Source organism: Otolemur garnettii, unplaced genomic scaffold, assembly GCF_000181295.1.
Source record: "Otolemur garnettii isolate 467f Iridium unplaced genomic scaffold, OtoGar3 scaffold00103, whole genome shotgun sequence".
Classification (NCBI taxonomy): Eukaryota; Metazoa; Chordata; class Mammalia; order Primates; family Galagidae; genus Otolemur; species Otolemur garnettii.
The window spans coordinates 2,406,592-2,427,023 of record NW_003852498.1 but is presented as its reverse complement, the minus strand read 5'-3'; the positions used below and the strand labels follow the sequence as shown (position 1 = coordinate 2,427,023).

Sequence of the window (20,432 nt, the reverse complement as noted above, 5' to 3'; positions counted from 1 at the left end):
TCTTCTGGGTAGATACCTAAAAGTGGGATTGCAGGTAGGGTTGTATTAGTTTGCAGTCCCAATTAAATTCATATTTGGTTGCCCTCAACCTTGACTGTGCTTTCTGTCACTGTCAACACAAAATAAGAAAAATAGGTATATTACTATGCCCAGTAAAAGATGATGAGAGATTGTAATTTATCCAAGGTAATAAAACAAATATGTTTCTTATTTCAGGGCCCTCATTCCTTACATTATGCCAGCTATCCAAAAATACAGTAAGAGGCCTCCTAACAGGATGCAGTCACTGTAACCCTTTGAAACCTGGAATACCACAGTTAACCTCTGAATTGTACAGGTAGGCTTTGGCTTATGTCAAATTTATTTCAAAGAATTGTACCGAGCTATTAAAAAGATGTTTTTCTGTCAAGAGATTGACTCCTAAGAAAAAAACACTATTGAAAGATAATATTTATGGCCGGGTATAGTGGCTCATGCCTGTGTCCTAGTACTCTGGAAGGCCAATACAGGTGGGTCACCTCAGCTCAGGAGGTCAAAACTAGCCTGAGCAAGAATGAGATGCTGTCTCTACTAGCTGGGCATTGTGGTGGATTCCTGTAATCCCAGCTATTCAGGAGGCTGAGGGAAGAGGATTACTTGAATTCAGAGTTTTTGGTTGCTGTGAGCTATGATGCTGTGGCACTCACTCAGGGTCATGGATTAAGACTCTGTCTCAAAAGAGTAAGTAAAGAAAGAAAGATAAAATTCATGAGTTTATTCATGAGTTTAATTTATTTACATTTTAAATTACAAAATTTATAGTATGTTAATGAACAGCCATTTATAAAATTACTCAAATGAAAAAGATGTCAAGAGGAAGAGGTAAGACCAAGGAAAGATACAGATAAGAAGAAATTTTGGCCACAGAAGACAGGAGACAGCCACAATATTAAAAAAGAGGGAAAGGGACATTGGGAAGAGAACTAACTAAGGCCCATACATTCTACCTAGCCTGCTTCCAATCCTTACATTATTCAGATATCTGGTTTTTCTTCTTCAGCTTTCTTTATCTAAAGTTGTGCCAAAGTTCTCTACTAGCCAGGGTCCTAGTCTTTCCTTTAATTCCAACTTTCAAAGTTTTTCTTCTATATAAGCAGAACCTTTTTCTAAGTTGTCCTGCTGATTTCCTTTTCTGCAGGAGTATTTTGGAGAATAATCATTAAGGATCTAATTTCCTTTATACTTTCCTTCCTTCCTTCCTTCCTAATGTATGTGAAATACCTCTTCTTGGTTTTAGAATGTGGTACTCTTCTACAAAAGATAGTTTTCTTGTTAACCATGTAGAAATGATTTTATTATTTTAAGAGTCTGACATTTTAAAATTCTTAGTTCCTTTGCCATGTATTCCACAGATAATAACTGAGTACCTGCCATGTGTCAGGCTGTATGTGGATTAAGGGTAAAATCAGAATGATCTTCCTCTCATGAAGCCCAGAGGCTTCTAGGTTCCATCTAAGATGAAATAGTCTTACTACAGACTATCTTTTCTGTTGCTTACAAGCAAAAACTCTGAATAAAATGGAAACAGAAACTACCTGAATATTCTGAAAAATGAACAAAAGCAGATGGAATGTGAAGGGGAGTAAAACTATAGGGGTGAAATTCTCTAGCTCTTATAGCTTTGATCTAGAGGCACACTCTGGTCATGCAGCTATGCAAAGGCAGCACAGGAGACCGCAACTGTAATATAAAACCTATTTTCATGGGTTAAAGTTCTGGAAAAAGACCCTATAGTCCAAAGATAATATAAGAAATCCTTGTTTTTGGTGGGTTTTGTTGTTAGTTTTTCTTCTTAGAGCTTTTCCCTGAGGGAAGGCTCTATTTATATCATCATGGGCAACTAATGTCTCTAAATAATTTTAGTTTTCTATGATTATCTTATTTTTTAACAATTATTATCTTTTTTTCTATTTTCAAGTTGTTCTTAAGGTTCTTTTTAAAAATTTCCTAAGGATCCTTTTTATAATAGTTCCTTTTCTAAAATAGAAAAACTAAAATATTAGTTATTTTTTCCCCTTCTTTTCTCAGTAGGCCATTGAAGCTGTTGTAAATGTAAGTTACTATGGCCGTTTTTTAAACATTAGCATCTAAACCTTTTTGAGAGTTTTAGTCTATGTCTGGCACATTGTAAACACTTTAGTTTTAAGAGTATGTGCTCTGGAGTTTGACCACCTCATTTTACTCTCAACTCCTTTATTAATGGGTATGTAACATTGGAGAAGCTAACTTGGCTCATCAGGATAGGAAGACATGGACGGAGTGAACCAAAGTGAAATAACAAGGTATCCGTGGTATGGGAGAAACAAGTTAGGCTACCTTAATTTATTGAAGGCATCATCTTAGGCAAAATCCCTAGAGGGTCTGCCCAAGGAACCAGGAAAAAATTGAAGTAAAACTTGAATATTACAAAGCTGTCACTGCTCAGCCTATCCTGCATGAAGTATTCAGAATTGTACTATGGACAGACCAACACACTAGTTGCCCACCAAAGTAAAACTACCTAGTAACTAAAGGACAATGCCTAGCACCTACAATGGCCCAAGAGACAAAACAAAGCAACAGAGTGCCTCACAATAGGATTAAAAATAATCCACATTTGTTATCAATTTTCTCAATAAATGTGAACAGCTTAAACTCTCAACTGAAGAGAACACGGGCTGGCTGATTGCATTAAAAAAAAAAAAAAATTCAAGCCTGGTATCTATTGTCTTCAGGAAATGGATTTAACCCCCAAGAATAAATCAAGACTCAGGATAAAGGGTTGGAAAACAGTATTTCATGCTAATGGAAACTAAAAAAAGAAGGTGTTGCAATATTCATTGCAGATACTATTGAATTTAATCTATAAAAGTAAGATGAACATTATATACTGATCAAAGGAACAATTCAATAAGAAGACATACCAATCCTAAATATTTATGCATCAACTTAGACACTTCCAGATTTATAAAGCAAATTTTACTTGATCTACACAAAATGATAACAACACTGTAATAGCAAGGAACTTCAACACCCCACTGACAGAACTGGACAGATACTCCAAGCATAAATTAAACAAACTTTGGACTTAAACATGGCTCTAGAACAAATGAGCTTAACAAATACCTACAGAACATTTCACCCCAATACTGCTATATATACATTCTTCTCATCCACTCCTGGATCATTTCCAAGATCGACCATGTCCTAGGTCACAAAATAAGCCTCAACAAATTTTATAAAATAGAAAATATCTTTACAGACCACAGTGGAGTAAAAATCGAAATCAGTTCCAACAGAAGCACTCATCCTCACAAAAAGTCGTGGAAACTAAACAATTTAGTGCTGAATGATAACCAAGTCAAGGAGGAGGTAAGGAAGAAAATTATTAGATTTGTTGAACAAAGTGACAATGAGGCCACAAGCTACCAAATCCTGTAGGATATTGCAAAAGCAGTCCTAGGAGGTAAATTCATTACATTAGAGCCCACATCCAGAAATCAGAAAATATTCAAATCAACAATCTAATGAATCATCTCAAGGAACTGGGAAAGGAAGAGTAATCTGATCCTAGACACAGGAGCAGAAAAGAAATAACCAAATTCTGATCAGAACTAAATGAATTCAAGCACAAAAGAAGAAAGATTAATGAAGCAAAATACTGGTTTTTTGAAAAGATAAGTAAAAGTAATAAATCTTTGGCCAGATTAACTAGAAACAGAAAAGTGGGATCTCTAATAATCTCTGTCAGAAATGAAAGAGGGGAAATAACAACAGATATCACAGAAATACAAAATATTATAACTGAATACTATAAAAATCTCTATGCCCAGAAATTTGAAAACATGGAGAAAATGGACAAACATATAGAATCACACTACCTCTCTAGACTCAAGTAGGAAGAAACAGAACTTTTGAAAAGACCAATGTAAAGCACCAAAATTGAAACAATAATAAAAAAGTTCCCAACAAAGGAAAGTCACAGACCAGATGATTTTACAGCAGAATTCTACCAAACCTTCAAAGAAGAGCTTGTACCTATATTGAAGAATCTGTTCCAAAACATTGAGGAGCAAGGAACTCTACCAACTCCCTCTATGAAGCTAATATCATTCTGATACCAAAGCTAGGAAAGGACATAGCAAAAAAAGAAAATTACAGACCAGAATTATTAATATTGATGCAGAAATAATAAAACTTAGCAAACAGAATTCAGATATGCATCAAAAAAATAGTTCATCATGACCAGGTAGGCGTCATTTTAGGGATGCAGGGTTGGTTCAACATACATAAATCTATAAATGCAATTCATAAACAGAAGTAAAAACAAAGACATATGATCATCTCAATAGATGCAGGAAAAGCATTTGACAAAATTCAGCATATTTTTTGACAAGAGCACTTAATAAAACTACCATAGCAAGGAAATTCCTTAAACTGATAGAAGTCAACTACAGCAAACCTACAGCCAACATCAGATTTAATAGAGAAAAACTGAAGGCATTTCTGCTTAGACTGTGAACCAAAAAAGGATGTCCACTATCACCACTACTATTCAACACAGTGCTAGAAGTCCTAGCCAAAGCAATCAGAAGAGCGAAGGATGTCAAGAATATCCAAATGAGGACAGAAGAGGTCAAACTATTTCTTGTTACTCTTTGCTGTTATTATCTTATATCTAGAAAACCCTAAGGACTCAACCAATTGAGACTCCTAGAATTGGTAAGGAAATATAACAACATCACAAGTTAGAAAATCAGTGTACACAAATCAGGAGCTTTCATATACATAAACAGTAATCAAGCTGAGAATCAAATTACACAATATCCTTCACAGTGGCATGAAAGAAATTTAAATACCTTGGATTATACTTAACAAAGGATGTAAAGTATCTGTACAGACACAATTATTAATCACTGAGAAAAGAAATTGCAGAGGATGTTAACAAATAGAACAATCATGCTCATGGCTTGGAAGAACCCACATTGTTAAAATGTACTACCCAAAGCAATTTACAAATTCAGTTTAATCCCTATTAAAATACCAAATTTATACTTTGCAGATCTTGAAAAAATAGTTTGATGTTTTGTACAGAACCAGAAATAAACTGAATAGTCAATGCAGTTCTATGGTGTACATATACCATCATTTGTTAATCTATTCATGGGTTGATGGGCAGTTGGGCTGCTTCTATGAGTTGGCAATTAGAAATTGGGCTGCAGTTATGGTGTTGTTTTCAGATTGATTAATTCAAGTATGCTGTGTTTTGAAATGAGATCTCATTAGCTATTTTTCCCCTAATATAAATTGTTTTCTGTAAAAGTCTGATATTGGTTCGTGGCCTAGTGCCTTGGGTTTAACAGATTTTTTTCTTTTAAATGCAAAACCTTTTCAACAAAATAGTGTTTGTCATCAGTTTGGTACTAAACATTTATAATTACTGTGTAATTATAAACAAAAATACATAAAGCTTTGACTATAATTATGTAGCATAAAAGTTAAGGTTGTTCACTATGATGGCATCGTAGAATTAAAACTTTTACTAGGGCTGAAAAGAGAAGACTGATTTAATGTGGTGTGATTGTCCTGAAGATAAATGTCTGGTTACAGGGAATATTCGTTCTAAAACATGCTTACACGTATGGCTGTGTGTGTGTATGTGAGAGAGAGAGAGAGAGAGAGAGAGAGAAAGTTTGTGATAGAGAGTGACAGAGACACACAGCTTGAATTGCTTTAATTCATAAGCGTTTCAGTCTTCATTCTGGTAAATTCCCCATATTGATTCTTTGTTTTAAACTGAACCACAGGTACAGTTTCATTTTTGCCAAATGTCAAAACAGGTACACATTTTAAAATGTAATGCTTTTTAAATAGTAAAATGTATAAAATTAGAAGTGCCCACATATAAAAATACTTGAGATCAAGATTATCTTTAGTGAATATCATCTGCATATCTCTGTAAGTTCAATTGTGTTTCTTACAATCCCTGTCATATTACAACAGAGGCAATAAAAGCTTCAGTGAAATTGCCATGACTAAAAAAAAGAAAGAAAGAAAGAAACTGGGCTGCAATAAACATTCTGGTGCAGATGTCTTTGTTATAAAATGATTTTTGATCATCTGGATATATTCTTAGCAAAGGAATTACAGGATAGAACTGTAGGTCTACTTTTAGTTCCTTGAGTATTCTCCAAACTTCTTTCCAAAAGGGCTGTATTAGTTTGTATTACTACCTGTAGTGTGGAAGTGTTCCTTCTCTCCACATCCATGCCAACATCTATAGTTCTGGGATCTTGTGACATGGGCTAATCTTACAGGAGTTAGATGATATCTCACAGTGGTTTTGATTTGCATTTCTCTGATGATTAAAGATGATGAGTATTTTTTTCATGTGTTTGTAGGCCATATGCCTGACTTTTTCAGAGAAGCTTCTGTTCAAATCTCTTGCCCACAAAGAAATGGGGCTATTTGCTCTTTTCTTAATGATTAGTTTGAGTTTTCTGTGGATTATAGTTATCAGACCTTTGTCAGAGACATAACCTGCAAAAATCTAAATTTTCAGCACAAACTGTGGAAGCCAGAACAGTAGAACATCTTTAAAGCGATTAAAGAAAATAAACTCTAGTCTAGAATCTGTGTCCAAAGAGAATCACTTTCAAAAGTCACAGTGAAATAAAGACATTTTTAGACAAAGAAATAATGAAAGAATTGATCACCAAAAAATTTGCATTGAAAGAAATTTTTAATTCTTTGTTGTGGGAACTAAGGGAAAAAAATGCTAAAGACAGATAATACCAGGGTTAGCAAGAACATAGAGCAACAGTAAAGACAGGCTATAGCCAGAGCAATAAAGAAACAAAAAGAGATAAAGTGCATAAAATTTTAAAAAGAAGGCTCAGTGCCCATTGCACAGTGGTTACAGCACCAGCCACGTCACCAAGGCTGGTGGGTTCAAACCCCGCCCTGGCCAGCTAAACAACAATGACAACTGCAACAAAAAAATAGCCAGGCATTGTGGCGGGCACCTGTAGTACCAGCTACTGGAGGGTGAGGCAAGAGAATTGCTTAAACCCAGGAGTTTGAGGTTGCTGTGAGCTGTGATGCCACAGCACTCTACCAAGGGTGACATAATGAGACTCTGTCTCCAGGAAAAAAAAAAAGTTTGAAAAGAAATAATAAAACTTGCATTTGCCAACCATACATTTATGTACTCAGAAAATCGATAAGAATCTACAGATTATTAGAATTAAATGAATTTATCAAAGATTGATAAAAGTGAAATAAACAAAACTTATATTTCTGCATGCCAGAAGAAAACAAGTAATAATTTTTAAATTGTACTATTTTTATTAACATCCAAAAATCATCCAATACCTAAAAATAAGCCTAATGAAAGACATGCAGTTCTCTACATTGAAAACTACAAAACATTTTTAAGATAAATCAAAGCAAATGTAAATAAATGGAGAGATATACAATCTTCAAGGATTGAAAGATTCAATATTGTTCGATGTCAGTTCTTCCCAAATTAACCTATAAATTCAATGCAATTTCAGTCAAATTTCAGCAGTGTGTGGATGTGGGTATGTGTACACATGTGTATATGTGGTATGTAACAATTTGGTTCTAAGGAATAGATCTAGCTCTGAAGAGAAACAAAACCAGGAAGTTATTATACAATCACTAGAGTAATCTTGGCATAAAAGTAGACAAATGGGCAGTGGAACAGAATTAAATCCAAAAATAAGGATTTCTGAAACAATAAAAGCTCTAATCATAAAGGAAGAACATAAACATAAGCTCTAAACATAAAGGATGAACTGGACCAAATTAAAATATCTTTCTAAAAATACATCATCAGAGTGAAAAGGCAAGCCAGACAGTGAGAGATGGTATTGGCTGATTATATATCCAGTAAAAGATTCATATCTAGGATACTGAAAGAACTTCAACAAATCCATATGAAAATAGCTTCCAACACAATAAAAAATAGGCCAGAAATTTGAATACTAAAGATTCAAATGGCCAATACATATATGAAAAAGTGTTTCTTAATCATGAAGAAAATGCAATTTGACTCCACAACATAGTATTACCAGAATAACTAAGAGGAAAAAGTCAGACAATACCAAGGTAGTTCAAATTCCAGCTCTGCCACTTGCTAGTTGTGTAAGTCTGGGGCAATTACTTAACTTTCCTGTGTCTCATTTTCAACATCTGTAAAGTGGGGATAATAATGGTAAATACCGTGTTTCCCCAAAAATAAGACCTACCCCCAAAATAAGCCCTAGCAGGATTTCTATGCTTAAATATAAGCCCTACCCCCAATAATAAGACCTAGTGATGGGCATGACTATGCAGATATACTATGCTATATCCTGCATAGCCACACCCTGCATTTCCGTGTGGAGTGGTAAGGAAGACTGGAAGACTTTTATCTGCTACAGCTCCTTTCTCCAAGCCATTTGCACTTGCGCTGGTGCACGAGTGGTAACCACAGCCGCAGGCATCCTATTGTGCACTTGCCAATGGCTAGGGGAAAGGAATTCATGCATCACTAGCACCAGCCCCACCAACAAGGTCAGCTCCCCCTGTCAGGTTCCAGAAGAAGATGATTTAACTGTATTTGAATAAATGTAGATTGTTGTATTATACTTAATAAAAATAAGACAGCCCCTGAAAATAAGCCCTAGTGTGTCTTCTTGAGAAAAAATAAATATAAGACAGTGTCTTATTTTGGGAGAAACATGGTACCTCATAGAGTTGTTATGAGACTTGGAGGAAATGATTCGTGTTAAGTGCTTAACATATTCAACTTGTGTTGGCTATTACTACATCATTTAATCCTTATGATAACCAATAAATTAAGCATAATGATATTATTTTTCAGATAAGGAAATGGAGGCCTATGGAGATAAACTACTACCTACAGTTATTAAAAGATAAAAAAGAAAGTGGAATATGTTACTATCTCAGCTCCAGAGTTCTTGCTTTTAGTTGCTAGGCCTAACACCTATTGATTCCACTCTTGACAGATTACATAGAGTATTGAGGAGTTGCCAGTCACCAATATTGCTTGACTCAGTACCACAGTTCTGTTAACGGCCATTACCTGTACATTGATTATTCAGACTCCTTACCTAGGTTTTGAAACGCTAATGCATTGTCTGATTGCCTGGGTTTCAAGCACTGCCATCCTTATTATTATATATGGTTACAGATCTTACACTAGCTGCCTAGTCTTGATTTCTTGCTATTTGTCTGATTCTTGGTCTTATGTTTGCCTATTGCTAGTCCATCTAGCTACGATGATACACAGCTTCTCCTCAGTTAGGTCACGGTTCAAATGTCCCCTTGATCTGTTAACAGCATCCTCATTTATTTTCTTTAGTACTTACTGCAGTCTATGTGTATTATCTTCCCTTTCCCCCAATCAGAATATAATCTCCATGAGAGTAGACGCCTGTATTTCTGTTTTGTTTTGTTTTGCTGCTCTACCTTCAGAGCTCAGAATAGGCATTCAGAAATTGAGTGAATTAATTTTGTGTCCTGTCCTCACAAACTAGAGCGATTCACTGACCCTCCTTGTCTTAGAGCTCACTAGCTCTTAGCTCCTGATCTAACAGCTAATGACAAGGCAGTCATTCTAGTGGCAAGACAGTAATGTTGACAATTATTTTAATTAAAATGGAATTCTACTTTAAAGAGACTTAGATATAATTTTTAAATGAGTGTTACTTTCTGCTTTAATAAAGTTATAAATTCAGTTATGATTCCTTACAGGATTTTGTTAAAATAGCAATATTTTACTTTGTTACAGTGGGACAAAAGAGGTACAGCACCTAGCAAATTTTTATTAAAATTGCTTGCCTTTTTAAATAGTATAGATGCTTGAAACAGTATGTGGTAAAATTTAAAACCTTTAGTTTTGTTTTCAATAATAACTCAGTAATTGAGAGAAAGACATTTTTTATTTTTTAGAGACAGGGTCTCACTTTATTGCCCTTGGTAGAGTGATATGGTGTCATATCTCACAGCAACCTACAACTCATGGGCTTAGGCAATTCTCTTGTTTCAGCCTCCCGAGTAGCTGGGAGTACAGGCACCTGCCACAACGCTCGGCTACTTTTTTTGTTGTTGTTATTTTAGTTTGGCCAGGGCCAGGTTTGAACCCGCCACCCTCAGTATATGGGGCTGGCATCCTACTCAATGAGCCATATGCGCTGCCCCCCAAGAAAAACATTTTTAAGACAAAGGCATTCTCCCTACCTTCAATGCAAGCGAACATCACAGAGAAAGAACAGATATTTTAAAGCAAAAGTTTCCAGACATAATTCTTCTTTTGATATGGTTCTAGTTCATTCTTAGTCAAAATAAGTCTTATATATATGTACATATGTTTAAATTTTAGATCTATAGACTTTCCAATGCACCACATAACAAGATAGTGTGTATCGGTAACTGATAGATGTAGATATTAATGTAGATGATTGTTCTTTATAAATTTTTGTAGAGTTTCTGATACAGGAATATGACTGAGGATAGAGTAAATCAACTATGGAGATTATCTCAAACAAGAAGTTCAGTGCATGAAATAAAACATTGGAATTTTCTAAAATATGCTTCTAAGATATGGCCCAGCATTATGAACTATAAAGAAGTGTTCGATTTATGTATGCTAATGGTTTTTAAAACTTATGTACATGGCTGTGATTAATAACTTCAGAATGAATATTTGGAGCTGTTTTTGCTATAAAGACATCTGGCTTGACTATGATATAATTTCATGACAAAAACAATTAAAAGGCAGTTCTCGTAGCTCAGTGGGTAGGGCGCCGGCCACATGTGCCAAGGCTTGCAGGTTTGAACCTGGCCTGGCCCAACTAAAACAACAATGAAAACTGCAACAGAAAAAATAGTAGGGCATTGTGCCAGGCACCTGTAGTCCCGGCTACTTGGGAGGCTGAGGGAGGAGAATCACTTGGGCCTAAGAGTTTGAGGTTGCTGTAAGCTGTGACGCTGCAGCAGTCTACGCAGGGCGATAGCCTTAGACTCTGTCTCCAAAAAAATTCAAAATTAATTCCCTTTAGCCACTGTTTGATTTCATATGGATTTATAGTCTTGCTTTTTCTTTCAAATTATTTTTCTTTTAAATCTTAGCATGCATGACACAGAATCAAAAGCTGAACAGATGGAGGATAAAATCTCCCAAATATCTACAGTTCCTCAGGTAAAAACTTAAAACTCTATTTTAATATATGATGTAAAAATCAATCTGATCTTAAAAATTATTTCTAAAATTCACCTACTAGTTTATTTTATATGTCTGGTTTAAAAATGAAAAGTATTAATTTTGAAATAGCTACTTTTAATAGGTTTTAGGGAATCAGTAGAAAGAATGGGACAAATGAAAAGAGGTGATAACAAAGTATTTTAGTGAGAAGAAGGCAGATTTTAGGAATAAGGAGAACTGTGGCTTATAATTTCTTGCCATGTCCAGGAAAAAGTCAGTAATTTAAACTAATAGAGGTAAATATGAATCTGAATTAATTAAAAATGCTGGGCTGTGTGTTTTGAAGAGACCCAAGTTTTTCATTTTATAAGCATATAGATTTAGTCTTTAGACCCTTTGTTGATCTAGTTTTACTAAGTAATAATTGCTTATAATTAGACTTATATATTGCTTATTTTCAGAAATAGATGTTTTTGTAGTTCTTAAAGGCCAGAAAAGTCTTTCTAAAAATATTTTAAATATTCACCTTTAATTGAATTACTTTGTGAAGAAGTCATCCTAGTCTATGTCAATTTATTATAATTCTGAAATAATAAAATAAAATTAATAGTTTTACTGTATATGATCTGTCACCCACCTTAATAAAAATTCACTATTGTGTCTTTAACCCTCTTCTATGGTGACAGAAATTTCTAGAAAAAGCCTCTATGCCAGAACACCAACAGATTTGAAGAACTTTGATTTTAAGGGGCAATATAATTCATTTTAGCCATCAGCTGCTGGAGTGTCATCAAATGTTAACTCTCCTCTTCTTTAATCTGTCTGTGCCTTCTAGCCTTTGTTACCATTTCCTGTGACAATATGTTCTCTCTCCCACTGCACTCCAAGTGTTATCAATCCATGTACAGTGCTAGTGTATGTGTGAACACCCCCCCCCCACATACACACCCCATGACAATTCTAAGGCAAGTTTGGAGATCTCTATTCCTGGGTCTATTCTAAGTCTAGTCTGGTGTTTTGTTGTTTTTATTATTGTTTATGAGGTTTTTTAAATGAGGAAAAATTCTTACTATTCTTATAAATGCCAAAGGAAACATACAGATAGATGTGACTAAAAATAAAATCCTAAGCACCCCTAGCTGAACACACCCCTCTCAGCCAAGGGCATTTGAGAAAAAAAGCCTTAAAATTCAGGCTCAGCCAAGATAAGAAGCGTAAAGCACAATTACACATGCATGTTTTCTCTTCATAAATATTCATGACTCCTCCTATAGATTGTTAAATATGTATATTTAGTCACCAGTATAAAATCCCATTCCCTTTTGTCATTCCTTTGAAATCCATCTTTCTAGCTGATGGCCAAAGTAGTGTCTTCCGCCCTGTTAGAATGGCCACTGCAGATTGAGACCCCCTTCACAAGAAATAAAGCTCTCCTTTTACAATTTTTTAAGTTATTTCAAAATATATTTTTAAAATTTTTAAATTTTTAATTATTATGGGTACATGTATCTTTATAGGGTACCTGTTCTGTTTTGATTAATGTGAATTAATCAAATTAAGATAATTAGGGTACCCATTCCTTCAAGCATGTATTGGTTCTTTGTGTTAAAAACATTCCAATTCCATTCTTTTAGTTATTTGAACATACAACCTAACTTATTGTTGATTACAGTCATTTTGTTATGCTATCAAACAGTATTCTAACTACCTAACTATATTTTTGCACCCTTAACAATTTATCCCCACTTTATCTCCCCACTTTATCCCCCCTCCCTGCTACCCTTCCACCATCCTCTGTTAACATTCAATCTGCTCTCTGTCTTGTTCACATATGTGTATGAGAACATGAAAGATTTGTCCTACTGTGCTTGGATCATTTGACTTAACACAATGTTCTCCAATTCCATCCATCTTGTTGCTAATGGGAAGATATCATTCTTTTTGTGGCTATATAATATTCCATTATGTATATGTACCACAGTATCTTTATCTGTTCATTTGTTGATAGACACTTAGATTGATTCCAAATCTTGGCTATTGTGAATATGCTACAATAAACATGGAGTGCAGATATCTTTCCAATATACTAAATTCTCTTCTGTTGGATATATACCTAGCAGTGGGGTTGCTTAGTCATATGGTACTTCTATTGTTAGTTTTTTGAGGAACCTCTACTGTTCTCCATAGTGATTAACTAATTTACATTCCTACCAAAGTATATGATGGTTCCCCTTTATGTTTAGTTTTTACATTGGGAGAAGTTTATCAGTATTTTCACAAACAGAAGATTGCTTTATTCCAAATCAGTAGTTTCATAATTAGATTAACTACCATTAAAAAGCCTGGAAAATTATGGTAAATTCTTGATGTACCTACATGTGTTATCTGGGATTAGTATTAGTATTAGTGGGAGCACACCTGCATTTCTGAATGCTTGACCCATGTTTTTCTCATTTTTCTTTCAGTTGTACCATTTTTCAAATGAGATGAATCCAAGTAAAATTATAGTTACCTTCTTTCCAATTTAGTTGTATTTTCATTTCTAAAAGTTTTGTTGACTAATCTTTGTGAAGTGGACAGAGGATGGACACTTTCAATTATCATGCCTACAGTACCTGCTCACTTTATTCATAAATGGTAAATGACATGGTAGGGAATCAAGTCTATAACAAACTAAAACAAGTTGCCTTGAAAAATGCACTGCTACAACATCCCCCAATGCCTATTGATGTCTAACATGACTCTTCTCTTACATATATGACTCCCATTTTGACAGTAATAAAGTGGATTTAATTGTGAGATTTGGTGGTTTAGTACATTCATAAAATTGTATGGAAAGTATAGTTCCTCAAAGAATCCTTGTTTTACTTCAGATCATCGTCACTCCTGGTATAAGTCAAGAGGACGAAACTTTAAGAGCTATCATCTCGGAAGAAGCAAGCTCACAATTCCACCAGAGGTTTTACATTTCTTGTCCTCCAGAAGGATTACTGAATGCAATAATTACAAATGGTATGTGAAATAAGAAATGTAAGTAGAGAGAAAATCAGAAATATATTTGAAGAATATTAAAATGTAGAACAACAAAGCCACACCTTAATCTCTGTACTATGGATCAGATGATCAACTGTGTTGCAAGCAATGTGTGAACAAAGAGGATTGGTCCTTGAATCTTTCAAAGACAAAAACAAAAACAATTTATTGCCTAAAAGGTCTATATTTTAATATTTTATGCTTTTTATATTAAATTTTTGAGATTAGAAGCATCATTGATTAAAGGTTTTTGTTTAAAATCTACTTTGACATTTAGTTTTAAGTTAGCTGGAAAAAACATCATCCTGACAATTTTATGGCTCTTATTTAAATTAGGCCCCAAGTTTTAAAATGGCTGCAACTTTGTAAAGAGGTTTATAAAACTTGCTTTCCCACTGAAAATTAAAGCCTCTCATTGTCATCAAATACTATTTTTTAAAAATCCATACCCTTTAATGATTTGCAATTGCTTTTTTATTATTAAATCATAACTGTGTACATAGATGCATTTATGGGGTTATCATCAAAAACTAATTATAAAAAGGTTTATCTTGTATTCTTCCAAATATTCTATGTGATTAAATTTAAGAGAGATTTATTTTTTTTACCTTTAAAGTATGTAACCCAAGAATAAAAATTTAAATAAAAGGTAATGAAGGATGAATAATTAAGTGCTAGATTTTAATTTTCTTATTTGCTGTTAACTTTAAACTTCTGAAGCAAATTTTATTCATTGATATTTTTATTAGTAAATGTTGCTTTTTTTTTAATTGTTGGGGATTCATTGAGGGTACAAAGAACCAGATTACACTGATTACATTTGATAGGTAAAGTCCCTCTTATAATGGTGTCCCACCCTCAAAAGGTGTGTCACACACCATGACCTCCCCACCCCCTTCTCTCCTTCCCTCTTTCTGCTCTCCCCTTCCTCCTCCCACCATGTACTAGGTCATTAATTATCCTCATATCAGAATTGAGTACATAGGATTCTTGCTTCTCCATTCTTGTGATGCTTTACTAAGAATAATGTGTTCCACTTCCATCCAGGTTAATACAAAAGATATAAAGTCTCCATCTTTTTTAATGGCTGAATAGTATTCCATTGTATACATATACCACAGCTTGTTAACCCTTTCCTGGGTTAGTGGGCATTTAGGCTGTTTCCACATGATTGTAAATTGAGCTTCAATAAACAATCTAGTGCAAGTGTCCTTATGGTAAAAGGATTTTTTTTCTTCTGGGTCGATGCCCAGTAATGGGATTGCAGAACCAAATGGGAAGTCTAATTTGAGTTCATTGCGAGTTCTCCATACTTACTTCCAAAAAAAGTTATATTAATTTGCAGTCCCACCAGCAGTGTAAAAGTGTTCCCTTCTCTCCACATCCATGCCAGCATCTGCAGTTTTGATATTTTGTGATGTGGGACATTCTCACTGGGGTTAAATGATATCTCAGGGTGGTTTTGATTTGCCTTTCTCTAATTAGGGATGATGAACATTTTTTCATATGTTTATTAGCCATTTGTCTGTCTTCTTTAGAAAAGTTTCTGTTCATCTCTCTTGCCCATTGATATAATGGCTTGTTGGCTTTTTTCATGAGTTCTCTGTATATCCTAGTTGATAGGTAAAGTCCTTATCAAGCTTTGGTCTGATTCAAAATATGCACATACCCTTTCCCATTGTGTAGATGGTCTGTTTGCTTTGATTGTTGTCTCCTTAGCTATACAAAAGCTTTTCAGTTTAATTTAGTCCCATTTGTTAATTTTTGCTGATGTTGCAATTGCCATGGAAGTCTTCTTTATAAAGTCTTTCCCCAGGCCGATATCTTCAAGTGTTTTTCCTATGCTTTCTCTGAGGATTTTTATCATTTCATGTCTTAAATTGAGGTCTTTCATCCATCGTGAATCAATTTTTGTGAGTGGAGAAAGGTCGGGTCCAGTTTCAGTCTTTTACATGTGCATATCCAGTTCTCCCAGCACCATTTATTGAATAGGGATTCTTTTCCCCTATGTATGTTCTTATTTGGTTTATCAAAGATTATGTGGCTATTAAGATGTTAGTTTCATCTCATGGTTTTCGATTCGATTCCAAATGTCTGTGTCTCTATTTTTGTCCCAGTACCATGCTGTTTTGACCACTATGGCCTTGTGGGACAGCCTAAAGTCTGGTAGGCCCCCAGCTTTGTTTTTCTTAGAACAAGAACTGCCTTAGCTATATGTGTCTTTTTCTGGTTCCATACAAAACAAAGAATTAGTTTCTCTAAATCTTGAAAGTACAATGTTGGTATTTTAATAGGGATGGCATTGAATCTGTAGATTGCTTTGGAAAATATAGACATTTTAACAACGTTGATTCTTCTTGGCCATGAGCATGGTATGTTTGTCCATTTGTTAATATCTTCTGCTATTTCTTTTCTTAGGGTTTCATAATTTTCTTTATAGAGGTCCTTCACTTCTTTTGTTAGGTATATTCCTAGGTATTTCATTTTCTTTGATGCTATTGTGAAGGGGATTGTATCCTTAACTAACTTCTCAACTCAGCTGTTATTGGCATATACAAAGGCTACATATTTGTGGGCATTGATTGTATATCCTGAAGTATTACTGTATTTTTTGATGACGTCCAGGAATCTTGTGGTTGAGTCTTTGGTGTTCTCTAAGTAAGATAAGATCATTTTGTCAGCAAAGAAGGAGAGTCTGACATCTTCTGCTCCCATTTGGATGCCCTTTCTTTCCTTCTCTTACCTGATTATATTGGCTAGAACTTCTAGCACTGTGTTGAATAGTAATGGTGATAGAGGACAACATTGTCTCTGGTTCCACTTCTAAGTGGAAAAGCTTTCAGTATTACTCCATTCAGGAAAATATTAGCTGTGGGTTTGTCATAGATGGCTTCGATCAGTTTAAGAAATGTGCCACCTATACCTATACTCATCAGTGTTCTAATTAGAAAAGGATGCTGGATTTTATTGAATTCTTTTTCTGCATCTATTGAGAGGATCATGTGGTCTTTGTTTTTGCTTCTGTTGATATGGTGAATTATGTTTATGGTGACTTGTGTGAGTTAAACCAGCCTTGCCTTGCATCTCTGGGATGAAACCTATTTGATCATAATGTATGACTTTTTATGGGAGAAGCTGTAGTCTATTGGCTAGGATTTTATTGAGAATTTTTGCATTTATATTCATTAGTGAAATTGGTCTGAAGTTCTCCTTTTTAGTTGGGTCTTTTCCTGATTTTGGTATCAGGATAATGTTTGCTTCATAAACATGTTGGGGCAGATTCCTTCCTCTTCAGTTTTTTGGAATACTTTCTTCAGTATGGGAATAAGCTCTTCTTTTAAGGTTTGATAGAATTCTGGTGTGTAGCCATCTGAACCAAGGCATTTTTTTGTTGGGAGATTTTTTATTGTTTCTTTGATCTCAGTGCTTGAAATTGGTCTGTTCAGGAGATTTGTTTCTTCCTGGCTAAGTCTAGGGAGAAGTTGTGATTCCAAATATTGATCCTTTTCCTTCACATTTTCAAATTTCTGGGCATAGAGTTTCTTATAATATTCAGAGATGATCTCTTGCATCTGTTGTTATTTCCCTTTATCATTTCTGGTTGAGGTTACTAGAGATTTTACTTTTCTATTTCTAGTTAGTCTGGCCAAAGTTTTATGTATTTTATTTATTTTTTTCAAAAAACCAACTCCTTGTTTCATTAATTTTCTGAATGATTCTTTTGTTTTCAATTTCATTAATCTCTGATTTAATTTTGGATATTTCTTTTCTTCTGCTGGATTTAGGCTTAAACCCTGTTCTTCTTTTTCCAGTTCCATAAGATGGTTTGTGTGTTTGTTGATGCACTCCCTTTCTGTTTTTCAGATGTAGGCATCTAAAACAATAAATTTTCTTCTCAGGACTGCTTTTGCTATATCCCACAGGTTTTGGTAGCTTGTGTCTTCATTGTTGTTATGCTCAAGGAAGTTAATGATTTCCTCTTTTATCTCTTTCTGAACTCACTGTTCAGCATAAAGTTGTTCAGCATAAGGTTGTTTAATGTGCATGTCTTTGTGAGGGTTTGAATGTTTTTGCTGGGGTTGAGTTCCACCTTTAATGCTTTGTAGGCTGAGAAGATAAAAGGTAAAATTTCAATTCTTTTGATTCTGTTGAGGTTTGTTTTGTGTCCTAGGATATGATCAATTTTGGAGAATGTTCCGTGGGCTGATGAGAAGAACGTATATTCTTTAGCTTTTGGATGGAGTGTTCTATATGCGTCTATCAAGCACAGTTGTTCTAGGGTCACATTTAGGTCTCTTGTATCTTTGTTTAGTTTCTGTTTAGAGGATCTGGCCAGCTCTGTAAGAGAATTGTTGAAGTCCCCTGCCATTGTGGTGTTATGGGATATCATATTGCTCAGACTAATTAAGGTCTGTTTCAGGAATCTGGGAGCATATAAATTGTGTCTGGGCCCTGGACTGGCCAGGTCTCTGGCCCCAGCTTATCTAGTGTCCAGATGCAGAACACTATGCTATTATCTTACTTAAGAACAATTGCCCTTAGATGCCTTAGGGCTATTTGCTTTAGCAGAAGGGAAAGAGAGAGAGACAATATTTGAGGAAGAGAAGCAGTCTTAATAAGAGAATGAATCTTAGCAGTCTTAGTAGAGAGACACCGTGCAGGCATTCTGCAGGCAGGAGAAGCAAAAGAGTCAAGAGTGAGCAGGTCCATGAAAGAATGTGTGTACACTCTCTGACTTCCTTCTCCGCAGCTTCTTACAAATGCAGTCTCGTGACTCTTAGCACCACAGGTGTAGAGACTGCCCATCACTAATGCTCTGGTCTCGCAAGCTCTTGTGTTCTGGTGCTGAGAGCCAAAACCCTTCCCCATGCCCTTCTCACCAAGGTGTCATATTACGAAGATGTTACAGTTATTTCTTATGATTACGGAGTATTCTGAGCTTAGCTCTTGCTTCTTTCCCTAAAGCTACATGGTCTACTACAAAGTTGGGTGCATCAATATTTAGAATTGAAATGTCTTCTTGTTGTATTTTTTCCTTGACCAATATGAAGTGTCCATCTTTGTCTTTTTTCACTTTAGTTGCTTTAAATCCACTTGTATCTGAAAAGATAAGATTGCAACCCCTCTTTTCTTCTGAATTCCATTTGCCTGAGAAATTGTCTTCTATCCCTTAACTCTTGAGTTTTAATTTGTCCTTTGAGGCTAGGTGTGTTTCCTGAAGACAGGAAATGGATGGCTTGTGTTTTTTTTTTTTTTTTTTTTTTTATCAAATGAGCCAATCTGTGTCTCTTCAATGGGGAATTCAACTCATTAACATTTATTGAGATAATTGATAAGAGTGGTGGTGTTCTAGTCATCTTATTTTGTGGAAGTCCATTGCTAAGTTTTATCTTTTGCATCATTGTGAAAGGTAGGTTTTGTCCTTTAGTTTCTGGGTGCTTACTTTGCTGGTGGTCCATTGTGATGGTCAGTGTGTAGAACAGGTGAAAGTATTTCCTGTAGAGCTGGTCTTGTTGTGGCAAACTTCCAAATGTTTGCATATCAGTAAAAGATTTGATTTCTCCATCAAATTTAAAGCTTAGCTTAGCAGGATATAGAATTCTGGGATGGAAATTTTTTTTTAAGTAGATTAAAGGTAGATGATCATTGCCTTTTGGCTTGAAAAGTTTCATTTGAGAAGTCTGCAGTCATCCTGATGGATTTGCCTAAGTAGGTCAATTGGCCTACTTACTCCTTGCAGTTTGCAGAATTTTTTCTTTTGTCTCGACTTTGGACAGGTTCATCACAATGTGTCTTGGAGAAGCTCTATTTTAGTTGAGGTGACCCAGGGTCTGATATCCCTCTGAAGGGAGTATGTCAGAATCTTTGGTGATATTTGGGAAATTTTCATTTATAATATTCTCCAGTATGGCTTCCATTCCTCTGGAGCATTCTTCTTCCCCTTCTGGGATACCTATTCTGTATGTTTGAACACTTCATGTAGTCCCATAATTCTGTTAGTGAACCTTCTACTTTCTCTCTCTTTTTTTCTGCTTCTTTAACTATCTGAGTCATCTCAAGAGCTTTGTCTTCTACCTCTGAGATTTTTTTCTTCTTCATGGTCTAATCTATTATTGATACTTTCTACTGTATCTTTTTTTTTTTTTTT

The 20,432-nt window shown here is 35.0% G+C and overlaps 1 protein-coding gene across 1 annotated transcript in view; it reads left to right on the top strand.

Moving 5' to 3' along the window:
- Positions 1-254: 254 nt before the first annotated feature.
- Positions 255-20,432, top strand: part of SLC9B1 (solute carrier family 9 member B1) — a 66,457-nt gene continuing 46,279 nt past the window's right edge. Inside the window, exons 1-3 of the mRNA XM_003796356.2 lie at positions 255-337; positions 11,179-11,248; positions 14,125-14,263. Coding sequence (XP_003796404.1) covers positions 11,180-11,248; positions 14,125-14,263 — 208 coding nt within the window. The 5' untranslated portion in view covers positions 255-337; position 11,179. The remainder of the gene's footprint in view (positions 338-11,178; positions 11,249-14,124; positions 14,264-20,432) is intronic.